We start from the raw sequence: 19505 nt of genomic DNA, 5'->3' as shown, positions 1-19505 counted from the left end.
GAGAGAGAGAGAGAGAGAGAGAGAGAGAGAGAGAGAGAGAGAGAGACAGTGAAAAAAATTACATTTACGCGAGTTATATAGCTGGGCAAGGACAATAAAATATTGCGTCGCGTCGTTTCGTAATGTCTCCCATAAATTGCTTCTCCTTCCTCCATTCGGTATCATTCTTTTATCGGTAGAAAACAAATAATGACTTTCCTGCCCATCGTAATCGCACGATAAGTCAAATCCGACCGAGTTACTGTTCCCGTAATGCTTAGTCGTATCGATATTATATTTCATTTTACAAAACATATTTCATTAAATAAGATGTCAGTTTAATTCGACGACAAGTTTTACAGGTCGGTACGTTATTTATTATTATTTTTATGTGATCAAGTCCCGCGAAATTCTATGATAATAATAATAACAACAACGAGAACGACGACAACGAAGTTTAATTCATTTCGATAAAGAAAGTTTTCATCTCGTTTGGAAGGCTGCCTTTCACGTGACGGTTTGAGAGCAGGGAATAAGGAAAGACTATTTATAACTTTGGCTGGCTTGAAAAAGCACCGATTAAAGTTCGCGATAAAAGACGACGGGAGAAAAAGAGAGAGAGAGAGAGAGAGAGAGAGAGAGAGAGAGAGAGAGAGAGAGAGAAAGAGAAAGAGAAAGAGAGAAAAAAAGAGAGAAAAAGAGAGAGAGAGAGAAAGCGTCGAGATTTTCAAGAAGTCGATTTACCGTGAAAGAACATGGACTCTATGGTAGTGAACGTGTGTCATTTTAAGATTGTTCGTCATTCCAATCGCATCAATCGCATAACAAACGGATGAGTCTGTGAAGTCGAGACTGCTATTCGAAGGTGGTGTGAAAAAGAGTTGTATCAGTTCGTTGCGGCAATATAATGAGTCTATTCTATTATTATATCGTCTCTTATTTTAAATTTCATACGATATAATATCCATCATATGATATAATTATTTGCAGGAGGTTACTTGCCAAATGAATTAGATTAGGCGATGGATTAGTTAAATTTCTTGGTTTTTTATAAATTACGTCTAGAGACCAATCGACTAATTTTTTATTATATCTATACAGTTAAACCATAACTTGTTTCTTCTATAAGATATTTCTTAATGACATATTATATATATATATATATATATATATATATATATATATATATATATATATATTGAAATGATCGAGCACGTCCGGTCGTACGTCGCAACTCGATTTATGTAAATAAAATATCTCAGCGGGTGACAGAGCAATCGGTAGGCAAATATGATTCTCTCCTGTGGGCTTAGCGTGGGCCCAAGACCTTGCCTATTTATAAATCCGATATGCAGTCTTCGTATTTGTGAGTTGTGTACTCCATCGTGAAATACACGGACTTGAGAATGAAAGAGAGAGGGCAAGATCGAATGCTTGTATGATGCACGTGCGAGAGAAAATTAATAGCTGTCGATTTCTACATATATGTTATGTTGATGTGTTTCTCACCGTTAGTTTGAAGCCACAATTTCATACATCCTCGCGACTGTATTCCGATCGTGTTATTAATATCGGAATAAATAATGTTTCCTTCACGAGATAATGAGCTTATATAATTATATGCATGCACGTTATTATATAAACTAGGTTCCATATTCTATTCAAGGTAAGATTATCATCGATTTTTTTCCACCTTTTTTGAACTATATTTCAATCGTTTATCTCTTTCTTCCATTACGTTATTTAATAGAAAAATATCTACTTGAACGATGTTCAAAATTGATTAGTCATTTTAAATGTAACGATTATGTAAAAATATGTTTTTTTTTCGGTATGAAAAAGATGCATCCATATCGATATATATTTCCTTTGTGCAGTACAAATAAAAATAAATTATAGTTTATTATTTTAATGACTGCGTTTACAATGTACGCGATATCGTTTTGATTTCGACGAGTACCCAAAGCTCGCGACATCTGTCATGATCATAGAATTTACGAAACGAAGAATGAAAATTAGGAGAAGGAAGAAGAAGGAGAAGAAAAAGAAGAAGAAAAGAGGGAAGGGGTCATGCTTTGGTACGAACGACGATGTTCGTTCAACCAGTTGGACTATGGAAACAGTTTCAGCCGCCTCGGCCTACTTAGGCCACGTAGCTATTTTTAGCATTAGGGTCACACCAGCGTATACTCAGTTCTCGTACCAGCATCCTTTTCTTCCTTCATTTCCGAAGATAAATATATGTATACGTTGTTTCTAGTTTCTGTGATGGTACGAAGATGAACGCAGCATTAGAAATTATTCGATGCAACTCTCCCACGTAGAAAAACATTTTTTTTATTCAGACTTCTAGCGTTGATTTACTGTAATTTCCATCTTAGAGTAAGATGCGAGTGAGAAATGTATGGATTGTGTAGTTATTAAGTGATGCTCGATTGAATTTATTGTTTCCAATATAATACTCGTTGAAGTTAACGTTTTAAAAAAATTATTTGAAATTTGAATAAAATCTTGCATTTAAATTAATATACATATTTAAAATTTACGAATGAGACGAAAGAATAATATTCCAATAAAAAATTTCTATTCTCAAATTTACAGAGTTATCGAAAAATCGCTCGACAAGTCAGCACGCCAGACAGTGCACCCGCAGGTCTTGGTAGTCCTCAAGCAGGCATCGGTGGTCTGCAGCAACACCAACAACAACAACAGCAACAGCAAGCGCAGCAGCCTCTGCATCAGCCGGATCCCATGCAGCAGGCCAAGGACAACCTGAACCCCGCGGCGAGTCAGCAAACGGCGGCTCTCAGAAACGGAAATCCTCCGCCACCCGTTGTCTCCATGGTGAGTAACTTAGAAATCTTTTTGCGTTCTTTTTTTTCTATTACTACAAGTTGTTTTACAGTAAAGCTGGCAACACAAATACGAACAAAATGATAGCTTTGATTAAAGATATTTTTACACAAGATGATTTACGCATTAATTTATTTGCGGTTATATCTGTGCAATGGTTATACAGATAATGAAATTTTTGGAAACATTTCGATAAAATAGTAGGACGATACGTTTTTTTTTCTTGATAATAGATGTCAGGCCACTCTATCGCAGTTCTACTTACTTATCTATCTTTACTCAGCAGTCGCACAGTGCTCTGATTACTCTTTTGCCTTGTATACAGTTTTATAGTCTTGCGATGATTGTACGAACACCTGCGATGTTCTCCATTTACAGAAAAATGATGTCATTAATTGGGTTTATTTTCTTTACATTCTATTGTACTTCATCATTTTCGAATATTCGACATCCATTTGTTAAATATTATTGTTGATAGCGGGTGCATTATGTATTTACAGTACAGCTCAATAATGTTGATTTCGCTCTATAGCAATACTAGAACTAAGACCTTGACCTAGACCCTTGTTACTTGCCGTTTCGACCTGCCTCCACACCGAACTAAAATTGCATTAGAACTCTCAGAGCCTGGGGCAATGTGGTATATCTGTTTATAGTAAGGATTAGTGAACGTTCACGCTTATCGTGGTATCACTTTTCCAACAAGATTAACACAGAAAGAATTTCATCATTTACTCATCTACAAACGAGCAATTATTTTCGATAAGTATTTTATCTGGTATTATGTGGTATCATATTATATGGTATCATATTCAATAATATTTAATCAGTGTAAAGAAAGGATGCAAACAACAATAGTGACTTGATCATCTATTAAAACGATCGCTACAGATACATGGAATATGTAACTCGACCTCAATTAGATATGTATGTCCATTTCGAGACAATAATGCACGTGACAATTCTGTCATTTGATATGCTATGATCCTTTTGCAACAACCGCGAAGAAACTCCTATCCTGTTTACGAGGTAATCGGAGATTGCTAGCGATCGAACGCTGTTATAGATCTAAGTAAAAAACTTGTTCTAGAATATTCTTGTTCATCGAGAAAAATCAATCGAATGTATTTGATTCCGTTGATCCAAGACAAGTGATCATTTATTTTCATTTTAAACCGTTTGGTAGAAGCTCAAAATTTGGCAATAGTTTTTGATTAATGATATAGCCGTATATAAGTATTTGATTTATCTACTGAGCTGAACCCTGTTTAAACGTTCAAAGTAAAAAGAAAAATAATATGATGGAATGTGTTATAAGCTGAAGCAAGACTACCAAAGAAAAGTTAGGGGAATGAGACAGACAGACAGACAAATAGACAGAGAAAGAGGAAGGTGGTATAAGATAAGGCGTGAAGGGTTCGAAGGAATAGAGGAATGTGGTCTTTTGTATTCGACTTGGAGAGTACATTTCGTTCTTCTTAGCTCGGCCAGTATGCGAGGTTACTGGGCAAACCAGTCTCCGACTACGGCATGCATTTATGTGCCAGCGACGATGTGTGTTTGTGTGTGTACAGTTGAGTGGTAGTGTGGAGAGGAGTAATCTGCGTGTAGCCGTACTGTCTTCTGGACTTCCACTCGGTCTCTCTCACTCTCGCACTCTATCTCTCGGGCAGAACCCCGTCCAATCGTCGGCCGTCAAGGTCACGTATAGACGGTCCGTCGAACTCCAGACTGTAAGTCACGAAGTAGTAATACGTATTCGGACATATCGTACTATCTAACCTCTCGTAGGCATGTTGGATTCCTTAACAGTTTCTAAGATAATTTCTTCTGTCATATTTCGTTTATGTTTTTCTTTTATTCCATCAATTATATTACTGCATAAATTTAAAAACAGGAGAGTATGTCCGAAGATCATCCAAAAGATCTTGAAAAATTAACGAAAGATAAAAGAGTGATCAATGGCAGGAGGAGGTATCAATGTGGATCAGAAAAAGCACGAGAGGAACACTAGTCCCATGTCCCAAGAGAGGGATCTCGTTTTCTTCACGCATTCTTCAACGTTTTCTCCGCTTCCTCCCGCCTCGAGCATGCATCTTTTACACGTGTCGAGGAGAAAAGGAAAGCGTCGAAGACACGAAAGAGTCGTAAAAGGTAGACAGGTAGAGCAGCAACCTCTGAACATTCGTATGTATTAGCAGCAGTGCCGGCGACTATGACGATGGTAGTAGTAGAGGTGATGGCAATGCTGGTAGTGGTAAGAGTAGGTGAGAGGTGGGAGAAACTCGCAATTCCTCCTTCTCCAGTCTCATCCTGCTTCTCCTCCTACGCCGTTTTCGCGCCCCTCTCTTTCTCTCTCTTCTTCGTCGGCGAATCTCTCTCTTTCTCTCTTCGTGTCTCTCGTTCTCTCACACACACCTCGTAGGTCGGCGGTTCCTGTTCCTGCGGGTATTGATTCGCGTTGGCGGCCGGTCACCGCCCCCGCAGTCGCCGTCTGTCGGTAGTCTACCCCTACCCTAGACGTCATACTGCCATTTCGGTAGCCGATTTCTGTACAACCCTTGACGCGAGGAAAAAACGCCATATTCTTCCCTTTCTTATCTTCATTTTTTTTTCTTTTAGGATTCATTCAAGAAATCTGGATACCAGGAGTTCTGGTACATACTCGTTTAAAATTATCCTTCATGTTTTCTTTATTCAAACGTTATGCTCGAATTAAGATACCATTTTATGTCTTCATTATATAAATGAAATCATGAACCCAGCATTAAATATCACTTGTATGAATTTCCTCATATTTTTTTCTTTCGTTTACTTGGATAAAATAAAAATACCTACGTCTCAATCGATGGTATTGATCTTCTTGTTGATCACATGAATTATATTGGTTAACGAGGTGTAAAATTTTTGTTCAATTTCGACAGTAATCGTGGAAAATTTGGCGTTAACTATGCATTTTCACGCATTATACATATTAGGTTAGATTCTGTAGGGTATAAAGCGCCATCTGCATACACAAACGTGCTCGATGTCGCTCGACGGTAATTGGCAATATCGTGGCGATAAAGGTATCAATGTTGTGTCGGCGTATCCATCGAAACGCGCAATTATGCAGTAAACCAAAACCACGAAATGCCGGGCGATCGTTGCCTGTACGCGAATTGCGTTCGACCGCGAAGCACGTGCGGTTTTCTCTTTCGCAATTGCCCGTGATAGATATATATGAGATAAATATGTATGTAGTAAGTTTATGTAAATTCCAGGAGCCGGTAAACCAAAATAATAGGACAGAGATCTTTGCACGAAGAAACAACTTTCTTGTATCTAAAACATCGTTCTTTGTTTTCAATTTAAAAATAAATCGATTAGAAAGAACATTGCCTAAGAATATTATAAAGATGCTTAACAAGTAAATTGTCAGCTGATTTTTGTGTAGTAAGCCAATGAGCGGGGGAATAAGCGATGGTATCGGTACGGGTAACTGAAGGAGGAGGAGGTGAATGCTGACACGACGATAAATAAACTTCTCTCTTGCCGCCCATGTATTCGGATGTATATGTACAACATAGAGTGTTCCGTTTTAATCAATTTACTCGAGTATTTTCAGAATTATTAAATGTAAATTAGAAAATGATTGCATCAAGATAACGATCTTAGTACTACCTATAACATGACCTTTTCTAAATAATTTGATATCGTTAATAATTTTAATGATATATCCGTAGATTCATCAAGATGCTTAGCATCAATCAATGTGATAATGTTAAAAGTTTATCGACGATGTATCAATCTTTTCTGGAGTAACACAACTCCTCCCTAGTATAGCATTTTTGATGTAAATTTATTAGAAACACATAATTATGAAAATATAGTTTATCGATAATGTATCAATTTCTATTGTAGCAACACAATTTACATCCTATTAAAGTACTTTTGATATAAATTTGTTAGGAACATATAATTATGAAAATATGTAATAAAAAATATCTAAACAAAAATTACTAAACAAGATATATAATATGAAATAAATTACAGCCGTGTCGTGATAGCGAAACTCTTCCGGCATGGTCCATTTTGTCGAGTCGCAGACAAAGAACGAAAGGAAAAACATTGCTTTTATCGGTTTATCCGACTCTACCAGCTGTTTATTCGCACGCGATCAAGGAACAAGCTATAACGTGTTACGCGAAGCTAGATGTGCGCGCGAGCGCGAGTTGGTAAACGAGAAAGTAATGCGTGCCGATATAAACGTCCTATTTTCAGGCAGACTCGGTAAGTGAAAAGAATCTGTATTCAGCGTCGTCAGTGACGACGAGTGTGCTCGTAATACGGCACGTAAAGTGGCTCTGCCCTAGAGAGTAAGCGGAGCATGCTGGAGAAAGGAGAGTAGGTACGAAAGGTCGAGGGCAATGAACTCTTTCCGGGGTTTTAGCTGGAGAGTAGGAAGAGATGGAGGATGCAAGAGAGAAAGAGAGAGAGAGAGAGATAGAGAGTAAGAGAAAGAGAGCAAGAGCCTGGCAGTCGACGTGGTTCGAGTTGGCGGGCAGGGTCTTGAGGGTTATGTTTGGGTGCTGTCACGGGACATCCCGTTTTATCGCGCCTCGGGCTCTCACGTTGCCCTAGGTCACGGTGCCACGAGAACGGAAGGATTTTCTCCCCTAAGGGCACACCGAGAGAAAGCGAGAAAGCTGCGAAAAGAGGGAAGGAGAGGTCTATCCGAGAGTAGAGCGTCCACATCGGTTGGTGTGTGCTATGGTAAGGGGTAGGGGCAAAGAGACCCCTGTCTCGCTTGGCGAGACGCCCGCCTTCGATGCTATCAACCTCGACCACAAACACGGATTCACGGCCACTTTGGGGGCTCTCACGGAGTTTCTCGAGCTCACTACTACCCTTCTATTATCGATCGTACGACGAAAGAAGCGATTCATTTAAGTGGTTTATGCTTTTGCATCAAAGAAGCCTCCAGATATCCTTCTGGATCGCTGCCCTTTTTTTTTACTTCCGCCGTTTTCTTTCTCTCTTTTTTTTTTTTCCCCCATTGAGAAAAGAAACAGGATTACAATGGGGATAGTATTTCGAGGACGTTGTTGATAACGAAAATGAGAGGAATCTAAAATTAACTAGATCACCGTTTCAAAGACCTTCTGTAAATGCATTTACTCGAGTATTTTATGGTATATAGAATATAGAGTATATAGAATGGGCTAAAAGCTAATGAATTGGGAACCAGTGCACCAGTGCAATGACTACAATCGAATTCAATGAACTTAAACTGGCAAGTAAATGGAACTTTATATGTGTAATTTATACATGGTTTCCTTTTTATCGCTTATGTATTGATATCAAATTGATACAATATGTTTGAGCGTATTTCGTGTTTAGATCGATGGTCGGTAAATCAATCTACCTCTGGGATTTCCGATTATGGGATGTTGCGAGGAAATTCCTCTTCCTTGGTCGTTGGTTGATGGGATTACTTTCGTAATTCAATAACTGTTGATCGAACAGTGACACGTAACAATCGTGGTCTAGCTAAACAATTTGTTATGTCTGGCAAATGCTACGATGTTATTTGACAAAATAGCATTAAATGCAAAATTTAGATACTTTTAATATTTGTTTTTATTAAATATACATACACGCGGCCACGAATTAAATGCAGGAGTTAAAGCGCACTATGTTCGTTCTAAGACTAGAAAAAACTTTATTGAAGTTTATATTAAATCTATTATACCGTGCATTTCGTATATATTGTGCATATCGTATGTTTTAGTCTCCCGGAGTAGTGCCATTTTATGGAGATTCTAGTGCTGGTTTTCGACCGGCAGCTGGTTTCGGTAATACGGTATGGCATCAGGGAGTTGGTCCTGTGGGTGCAGTCGCGGTTGAAACCACGCCAGCTGCATGGCCACCTCAACAATTTATTCAACAAATTCCTGCTCCTAATCAGTTAGAAGAATTAAGATATCACACTCAATACAGCACCGCAACGCCTTATCATCCTCAGCCAGGTACATACATACGGAATTGCATAGTACAATTATTTTTAAAATACATAGGTATAGCTATATACATTTTTACGAATTGGTACGAATTGTCATTGCAGTCGCGTATCAACAGCAAACTTTTATAACTACTGATCAATCGGCATTTCAACGAGCCGGGACTACAGGACAATATACAATTACGGGGCAACCTTCACCCTTAACACCAGTGGCACCACAGACGGCAGCTTCGACACCTCAGAGGCCATTAAATGGTCAATTTATGGATCCTGCTTCAACACCAACGCAACCCGTTGGTTACGAAAGACAGGATTATGTTAACGGTTACCAGCAGCAGGTAAGGATTGCTAGTAAAACTTATTCGTGGCAATGTTTTATGCAAAGGCCATATTTTTATATTATATTTGAAGACGAAGCTTAACATTCGTTGCTAAAATACATATCAAATACAGTGATACGTGCAAAATATGTATTAAAGCAAGAAGATAAATTTAATTTTTTAATTATCACATCTACAAAATAGTAGTGCTTTAATCGTATCATTGGTTTAACACGTGTATTACATAGCAAAGAAGAGTAAGCGTCTCTTCTTGCGGATGATAAAGCTGCAATCGATTTTAAGTTACAGATCGAATGATCCTCTTTTCAGGATGTGACAATGGCACCACCACCTTCAACTACTCCAACAAGCCGTAGTAGCTCCGTACACATGGATACCCAACAGGCACAACAACCGTCACAGCAGCAGCAACAGCAACCTCCTACAGACACGCAAGTAAAAGGATTTGCCACAATTGCTGCGAATAATGTGTCGGGAAACGAGATGCCTGGGTATCCACTTCAACCGGGCCCACAGAGTTTACACAACTCTAACGGATATCCAGGCTACGTGGAAATGGGTCAACAACAGCTACAAAATCAGTGGCAATCACAAGTTGCTCAACAACATCAGCAACAACATCAACAGCAGCAACATTTGCAACGGCAACATGCTATGTCGGATACTAGTCAACGACATATATGGACTGATACTAGTACGAGTTCAAAAATCAGTGGTGTAAATAATAGTAATATGACGTGGTCGGATTCTACTCTTCAACAACACCATCAACAGCAAAAGTCTTCAAAGCAGCAGCTTCAGCAACAAAGTATGCAGAATACTATGAAGCAGCAAAATGAGCAACAACAAGCTATGCAGCTACAAGGACAACAAGAGTTATCAAGACCAGGTAGTCATATGAGTTGGGAAAATGGTACCGTAAAGGAACCTCAAACTCCTCAATCGTGGACTGACAATACTGAGAATCAACAACAACAACAGTCTCAACAACAAACTCAGGGAAGTTGGTCACAGCAAAGTCCTAAATTAAGAGATACTCAGAACTCAAGATTGACGCCATCTACTCAAAAACAACATCAGGGGTGGCCACAACATTCTCCAAAATTACCAGATCATCAGCAAAATCCGTCCCAACAAAGTTCAAGAGTAACGCCTTCTGGTCAACACACGTGGCAACAAAGTAGTCCTGAAATACAGACTCAACAAAATACAGGTCAACAAAATTCGGGATTAATTATATCCTCTCAACAAATACAACAGCAACAATGGTCGCAACAAACCAAACTTGAACAAAATCCAAGACTGACTCCCTCCAATCAAATGACATGGCCAGACACACCAACTAGTCAACCCAACTGGTCACCCAATAGCATGAAAAGTGAATCCAGTCAGCAACCTCAACAACAGTGGCCAGATTCTCAACCTAGTCCAAGAAGAACACCTGGTCACCAATCTACAACATGGCAAAATCAATCATCGCAAGAAACTAAAATGGACAATCATATGACGTGGTCCCCATCTTCGGTAAGTGAAAATCAACCTACGTGGGGTCAGCATACATCGAAACAAGATATGCAAAATTCTGGAGAAAGAATCATGTGGCAACAAAATGCAGATAATAGTAAGAACAATGGATATTCGGATAATCAAGATAACCATGAAAACAATGTATATGCACAATCGAATCGAGTGAATCTGAACAGTCGGCTTAAATCAATGATTTTAAGCAAACAGCAACAACAACATCAACAGCAGCAGCAACATCAACAGCAACAACAACAACATCAACAGCATCAACAGCAGCAACAACAGCAGCAGCAACAGCAGCAGCAACAACAGCAGCAGCAGCAACAGCAGCAGCAACAACAGCAGCAGCAGCAGCAGCAGCAGCAGCAGCAACAACAACAACAACAGCAGCAGCAGCAGCAGCAGCAGCAACATCTTCATCAGCAACATCAACAGCAACAACAGCAGCATCAACAACAACAGCAGCAGCATCAACAACAGCAGCATCAACAACAACAGCAACAGCAGCAGCAGCAATTGCAACAACAACAGCAGCAGCAGCAATTGCAACAACAGCAGCAATTGCAACATCAACAAATGCAGCAGCAACATCAAGTGAATCATCAAGAACAGCAGCAGCATCTTCATATGCATCATCAAATGCAAGGTCAGCATAACATTAACAACATTATTGGATCGAATGGAGAATATGTCGGAGATGATCGGTTACGAGAGTCACATGAAAATTCAGAGAAAATGCAAGAAAAGAGAACGGATCAGTACCTCAATCAATCGACAATCATGTCAATGGCGCAATCTAATGAAAATTTGACCGGTAATTTTTTATTGCATAGCCACCACCCTCGGGTCGATAGTTTGCCCGAAGGTGGTGGCTTATTAGAATGGACAGGAGGTGGAACCAATTTAACTAATCATAACGTACTAACAGAGACCGGTGTGACTGCTATAGAAAATTTTATGAAATTCGCGACAGAGGATAAAATCGTCCTTGAAAAACCTTCTGAGGAACAACAACGTATGCGCGAACAAACCCAGCAACAGTTATGGAAAGACCATAATAAGCATCACGATAATTCTATCATAGAAGAAAAGACATTTCAGCAACAATGTGTTGAAAAAGAAACGCAAAGACTCGAAAATCTACGAGAAGAGACGAACACAACTAAGAAAGCGAGAGAGGACAACCTTGACTTTATACAGACTGCGGATACTTCTATCATCAGCAAAATCGTGGTTGAGAATGAACAAAGATCCGTTGAAATGAAGGCAGACCAGTCATCCACGAAAGAGGAAGATAGTTCGGAGGTAAAGTACGCTTCAGATCAAACCATCAAGCAGGAGAACATAGGAGAATACAATTGCGCCATACCCGAAAGCATTGAATCCTGCAATGTTTCTAGAGGAGAAGACCATACTACGCTGCCTGTAAAAGCTGAACCTGGTCAAACATCGCAGGATGCTTCGGACTATAAATTTAGAGGCGACGGTGGTCCCGCCAAAGTATCACCAGGTACTGGTTCATGGTGCTGTCGGAGAGGTGGCACGGAACAACCTACGCCGGAACACCTGCGCGAAGGTTGTTGCCAAGGTCTTCAGACGAGGGATGAAATATTAGCAGATTCTCAACAGAAATCAGACTCTGACATAAAGAATGAAGGACCTAATAGTCCGAAAAGCGGCAACGCATCATCGACTACTAAATTGCAAGATCATTTGGACAAACTGAAGAACAATGTTAGGACCGAAGTACCGGACTGCAACTGCTTTCCTGCCGATAAATGTGAGTTGCTATTGCGTATTCAATACGACACTAACATTGAGAGAACACACTAACAATGAATATTTGCACACGAAAGAATAATTATATTCAAACAAAAGTACTAATAATTACGGCCAAAATACATCGATTATGCGCTGTGTTCAGAGATCCAGAGAGAAGTGTGTACATACCTAACCCAATTCCTTCTCAAGGATATAACATACATGGCATAAATGTTTCCGCTTCTGTTGCTTCCTTTCGTTGAAACGTCGGTTTCGTAAATAAAATGAGGTTCAACCACAAGGTCCACCTGAACCCGGCTCGTACTACACTCATCTCGGAGCGGCTGCAAGTCTGTCTGATCTTCGGAACGATCTTGAAAGAAGAACTGGCCTGAAGGGAAATGCAATAAGGTTCGAGAAGGTCGTTTATACTGGGAAGGAAGGCAAGACTACTCAAGGCTGCCCAATGGCTAAATGGGTAAGTCCAATTTGAACGATATTTTGTATCATTAATTAGAAATTTATGATATTAGTTTAATATTAAAAATCGGTCTAAATTATACTGTGGTGATGGGATTGTAATATCAGTGATTCGCTAGATAATACGACGATCCGGCATCGATGAGAAGATCCTTTCCATAGTGAAACATCGACAAGGTCATAAATGTGCGACGGCATGGATCGTTGTAGCCATGGTTGCTTGGGAAGGAGTTCCAACTCATGAAGCTGATCGCATTTACTCCCTTTTGAGTCACAAATTAAATCGCTTTGGTCTTCCAACGACCAGAAGATGTGGTACTAATGAACCGAGAACCTGCGCTTGTCAAGGACTTGATCCCGATACCTGCGGAGCGAGTTTTTCTTTTGGATGCTCTTGGTCTATGTATTACAATGGTTGTAAATATGCAAGAAGCAAAACTGTACGAAAATTTCGATTATCTGTTCGGTCAGAGGTAAGATACTTCTAATAATAGCTATTCTTTCTTGGGAACACATGATATCAATGATTTTTAATCAGGAACAAGAGGTCGAAGAGAGGATGCACGTTTTGGCTACACTTTTATCACCTTTATATTTGAGCCTTGCACCGGAAGCATTTAATAATCAAACTCAATTTGAACGAGAAGCAAGCGAATGTCGATTAGGATTTAAACCTGGAAGACCTTTTTCTGGTGTAACGGCTTGTATCGATTTCTGTGCGCACTCTCATCGAGACCTTCACAATATGAATAATGGATGCACTGTGGTATGTAAAGCGTTGTAGTGATTTTTTTTTGTTTTACATTGATACGATTATGTGTGTACAATAATAAACTCAATTTATAGGTAGTAAGTTTGACAAAACATCGAACATTAGCGAAACCTGAAGACGAACAGTTACATGTACTTCCTCTTTATATCATGGACGATACTGATGAATTTGGTTCGAAAGAAGGACAAGAAGAAAAAGTTCGTTCTGGGGCTTTAGAAGTTCTGAATAAGTAAGTAACTCTCGTTGCATATCGATTATAAATTACTTGAATGATAATATTATAAGATAACAAATTATCGTCTTAATAGATATCCCTGCGAGGTCAGAGTTCGATCGGTTCCTCTTCAACCTTGTCGTCGGCATGGAAAGAAGAGAAAAGACGAGGAGCCCGATACTGTTGCAAATAAAAAAGACATACAAAGGCACACTAACGCGTCCGATAAAATAATAGAAGCAAGTCGTGCAGTGAATCATCATGATCTGTCCAGAACTCCAGCAAGAGATACGCAATTATCCTTAGAAATGGCTTCAATGTTCGAAGGTATGGATGCGCAATTACAAAGTTCTCAGGTATCATCGACGGTCCTCGATAGTCCAGTGTCTATGTATCAAGGTTGGGGTTATCAGGGTGAACAACAATGGAGTCGAAATGGTTGGCTAGATCAAAGAAAAAATAATTGGTTAAATCCCTGGGGAGAATATGCCTTTGGTGGTTTAGAAAGAGACACTAAAGTAGATCCTGATAGCACTAGCTTGGATGACATCAGACCACGAAGTACAGTTTCGCAAGAAGATCATAGACCAGGTTCAAGGAATTTACCAAACTCCACTATGGATTCGCCAAGAGGTACTTACAGTCATTCTCCGAGAGGTCATCCTATTTCTCCGAGAAGTTCTCATCCATGTACACCTGGTGAAGTAGCTTATGCCATGTCACCTAGAGGATGTCCATCAACACCTCAGGATCCAAGAATGGCTTCTCCAAGAAGTTCGGGATACCCTACTACACCTGACGGTAGTTACAATCATACAACTTCTGCGAGAAGCTATCAACATATTTTTGAGACCAGACAAAACAATGCGTCTCCAAGAGCAGGATACTTTCATTCACCGACCCATTTAGATGTTATGCAAAAGAATCTACAATCACGAATACATCAATCACAAGTAAATACGAATAACATTCGTCATGTTGGTCAAAATAACATGGACAATCAATCTAGAATGAGACAAGATGCTAGTCAACAAAAATACTCTGGTGCATTGTCACAGACTTATTTAGAATCACAGAATTCTACAAGATTTATGTTACCAAAATCACAAACCGAGCCATCCTTTTCATCGAGAGTACAAAGTCACTATCTTTCACAATCCGTTCAACTAGGAAGAAACGCTACATATCAAAATCAACATACCGATTCTAATTTAGGGGACGTTTTTCCTGGATATAGTGGTACTTCCTGTGTGGATGGTAATAGTCACAAATCACTTGGTGCTACGAACCCAGATTTCCTTCTTCAGGGTTCCTTAAATCTTCCATCTATTCCTGATCAACAAAGTGATGTGCAAGGTCTTCTTAGTTCAAGCGATCAAAAAAGGTACTTTGGTCGTTTGCAAAGACAAACGGACTTAAAATCTTCAACAACCCCTCAGTTTCCAACCGTATCTTCGGAGCAAGGAAGTTATGGAAGCAGTTGGAACATGTTTAATTTATGGTCTTCCGAAACTTCAAAATCGATGGAACATCAAACTCTCTTTAACGAGCATCAAAATGTGGCGGAGAAAATAAATAATCAAATGGATCATCAAAAAAATTCAACTTGGCCTGAAAGATTACCAAATGTTGATCAAACAAAGCCAACTTGTTGGGAAACGCAAACCGAACCATCCCCTTTCCGTATACCCAAAGGAAGACCGCCTTCGAGGACAACATCGGGTCAACATTTGTCTACCGATACCAATGCTTATCCAAACACATTTGCAAGAACTTTTTTAAAACCGCAGGAACCAGTAAGAAATAATGCTTTTGCGGATAGTTTAAGCAATGGGGTACAAACATGTGTATCCAATCAGAACCATCAAAAACGAACAGATTGGCATGATGAGAAATTAAGAGAAGGATTTCATGATGGACGACAAGAGATCGTTAACTCGAATACCAGTTCTTTAGCTTGGGCGGAAGAAATGAAGCAAGTTCAAGATTTACACGCTATGTCAAGCTTGGGCCATCCTCACGCATTTCCACAATACGGTTATCCTACGTACCCAGTTTTTGAAAAACCATATCCAAATTCTTGGGAAGGTTACAATTATCACCAGCCTTATCACCCACAAGCTGCACAATATCCTCCGCAATTTTATCAACAACCTAAAAGGGACGCTTGCTTCCATTCTCCACAATATCCGTATCAAGGTATACCACCGTATCAGAGTTTAAATACAGGCTGGCCAAGATGGGAAACTTCTCGTTGGGACATTTATGGACCTCCACCATACTTCCCGGTACTTCCTGAGCCACCACCGAAAGCGGAACCACTTGGTGAGGTAGCCGATTATTCCGACAACGAAGAGTGCTTCAAAGATCCACAAATGGGAGGAGTTGCTATAGCTTTAGGTCATGGTAGTGTTTTATTCGAATGTGCGAAACATGAGATGCACGCAACGACGGCCTTGAAGAAACCCAATCGTCTTAATCCGACTAGAATCAGTTTGGTGTTCTACCAACATCGTAATCTTAATAGACCAAGACACGGTTGGGACGAATGGGAAGAAAAAATGAGATTGAGGAAGTTGGGCGTTGTAACGACAACGACTACCAGCTCGTCGGGTACATCACCGTTGGTGTCCACAGCAGTTACTAGTCCAGCTAGTTCGGTGAATAACGAGAAGCTACCACCACTTCCTCACATATCTACCGTACCAAATTCACAATTCATGATGAGATCGCCAACGTATACAACCATGACCTGGACAACGCTTTTTCCTATGCATCCGTGTATGATAACAGGTCCGTATCAAGAAGGAGGAGCCATCGGATGAGCCATTAGCGGAAAGTACGATTCCAATCGACCGTGATTGCGGATCGTACCTGGGTTTGAGCGAATAACTTAAAAAAATAAGGGTACAGCGAAGAATAGGAGGGATCATTGTTCGTATAGCCATATTGGTGAGGTGTGCCTGACCGGCACTAAAAATAGGAACGATCCATACAGAGTTGAGCCGAACGAAAGCGATAGAGTGCGAGTGAGAGATAGAGAGAGAAAGAGAGAGAGAAAGAGAGAGAGACAGAATGAAAGAATGGAAGAGGCATTGCACGAATCGGTATCAACTCATTTCCAAAACCCGTTCTAGACGTATATTCTTCTTTTTTTTCTCTGTAAGATGCTCTAACGGGAAGACTTTAGAACTAAAGAACAGGAACAGAAATTGTCCAAATACGTATTTTGGAGCGCATTATTTTAATATTGGAGTAGTTTGTTATCGACGGAGCAACAAAACCAATCGCACTGCCATTTTTCTATCATACGTTTTGTGCGCGATACAAAAACACGAAACGAAACCGGTTAATGTGTCTGGATAATTAAAAAAGAAAGAAAGAAACGTGAAAAAAATAAAGAAAAGAAAAAATAGATGCTGCGCGCCCATAACGAACGACAATTAGGGCGTCCATCGCGTGATCTCCCCTCTTTTTTGGGGCTTCCTTTTTTTATACGAAACTTTTGTTAGATTCACGGTAAGATGATTACGTGTTAAACAAAAGAAATAATTAAAAGAGCGCGCGCACGAGGCGGATGATGAAAGTTGATGGAAAAGGCAAGTCACACACGCAGGTAATCGGTAAAGAGAGAGAGAGAGAGAGAGAGAGAGAGAGAGGGAGAGGAAGAAAGGCATAGGAAGATTAAATAAGGATAATAAATCGGAAAAGTATGAAAAATAATAGAAAATATCGGAAAAGATAATTGTCATAATTCTACAATGTGGAAGAATAAACAAAAGAAAAGATAGGGATATGAATTATCGCGAATTTGAGATTGAACTTGAAACGCGTAAAAAATAATAGCGATCAATTTGATGTCTTACCGTGCACATGGCTTTGATACGATAAACTTTAAAGAAAACACAAAACATAAGTAAAAAAATAAAAAAAAATAAAGAAAAAAGTAAAAAATGTTAGTATATTTGACCGTACGCTTAAAGTTAAAGATATCGCGTTTTACGCGCAGATGAGGAAAGATCACAGGTTTCGTATTGGTAGCATCGTAATTTTTCTTAGCTAGTCTACGCCTAGGCAACCGAATACGAAACGCTGAAGTAGACCATTTGCACACGCCTGCGTTCATGGACATTGCAAATATCATGGACGAAAAAGAAAATAAAAAAGGAAACAGCAACGTTTTGGAACGTTCTATTCGCGCGTCGTTATTATTATCTGGCACATTCTTTTACACATTTACGATGCCACATGTTCCAATTGATTGACCTACTTGTCCAGCGAAGCGTTTCGAACGTTGAAAAACAGTACATTCACACATACACATAAACACAAACAAGAAAACAAACAAGTAGGTGTAACCTCTTAGTTTCGAAAATTTTTTCGCGAAAGCCATGAGAGATTGCACAATTGTACATTATCGTCATTACTATACCACAATTAACGAGTATTTTTCCAGAAGGGTTCGTGTTACACACAACATCTATATTCACGCATATATACAAACATACACTCAAACATACACATGCACATACAATTAATACATCATTGGGAAGAGAAAGAGAGGGTTAAAGGAAACATAGGTACACGTACACACACGAAAGAAATGATCTCAAGTCTTAATAACTAATTAAACGATAAATATTCTCCTTTTCTCTTTATAGCCTTTGTAAATCGCGCTTGTTATTATTCTATACATATTCATATTTATTTGTATGCACGCGTTTGCACCTGTAGTTGTTCACTAAGTAAGTCGTGAGATATGGAAAATAGTTGGAGAAGGCGCGGATTATTAAAATACTAACCATTCGTCCTTCGGGTCGGCTGAGTACAAAGCATTTTTTCCTAACAATCATGCAATACGATTGCATGCAGGGATGACGTTATTAAATCTTTTATTATCTCCGTTTTGTTTCTCTTTTTTTTTATCTTTTATTTCGGAAAGGTATTACGTCTTCTCCGAAAAAAAAAAGTTTTGACGTTCTTTACTTTATCGGCATGTTTTTCTTCTTTTCTTTTCTTGTTTTTATTTTATTTTATTTCTTTTTATATTCTCAATTATAATTGAGATTGACTTTTTTTTACGTACATCCTACGTATATTGTATGTTGAATATTGATGTTTATAATATTATCTATTTCCCCTTTTTAAGATACACGAGGTAAAAGCGAATGGCATTGTTAACTGCTATCGCAAAATAAGATAAAGTAATTTATCGAAAGTTGACATTAAATAGCGCGAGTTTTTTTTCTTTTCTTCTTTTCCATTTTTTTTTATTTTTTTATTTTCTAATTCGAATGGGTTAATGTATTGTTATACCCTTCTCGAGGTTTTAGGCGGCTCTATAACGATGACTAATCTTTTCATTTTTTTTTTCATCATTGACGATAAAATAAAAACGATTTGATTTTTTATCGTTCGGCCTTTGTAAATATTAGGCGACTGTTATTAGTAATTTGGAAATGTCCCGGTTCTTGATAAAGCACATTTTTATATAATCTTTTGTCAGTTTCTTTTTAGCTAATAAGATTAATTAATAATAATTAGAGAAAAAGTGTATGCGCGTGTGAATGAATG

General features: G+C 39.0%; 1 protein-coding gene across 1 annotated transcript in view; it reads left to right on the top strand.

Moving 5' to 3' along the window:
• The window catches only part of LOC122632980, a 73228-nt gene extending 55915 nt beyond the window's left edge, over positions 1-17313 (top strand). Inside the window, exons 4-13 of the mRNA XM_043820330.1 lie at positions 2581-2823; positions 8606-8843; positions 8939-9174; positions 9487-10997; positions 11283-12484; positions 12768-12943; positions 13065-13418; positions 13484-13711; positions 13792-13946; positions 14026-17313. Coding sequence (XP_043676265.1) covers positions 2581-2823; positions 8606-8843; positions 8939-9174; positions 9487-10997; positions 11283-12484; positions 12768-12943; positions 13065-13418; positions 13484-13711; positions 13792-13946; positions 14026-16756 — 7074 coding nt within the window. The 3' untranslated portion in view covers positions 16757-17313. The remainder of the gene's footprint in view (positions 1-2580; positions 2824-8605; positions 8844-8938; positions 9175-9486; positions 10998-11282; positions 12485-12767; positions 12944-13064; positions 13419-13483; positions 13712-13791; positions 13947-14025) is intronic.
• The last annotated feature ends 2192 nt before the right edge of the window (positions 17314-19505 follow it).

This window comes from Vespula pensylvanica, chromosome 11 (genome assembly GCF_014466175.1).
Source record: "Vespula pensylvanica isolate Volc-1 chromosome 11, ASM1446617v1, whole genome shotgun sequence".
NCBI lineage: Eukaryota > Metazoa > Arthropoda > Insecta > Hymenoptera > Vespidae > Vespula > Vespula pensylvanica.
Note: the sequence above shows the minus strand (reverse complement) of the source record. Positions and strands in the feature narration are given on the sequence as shown.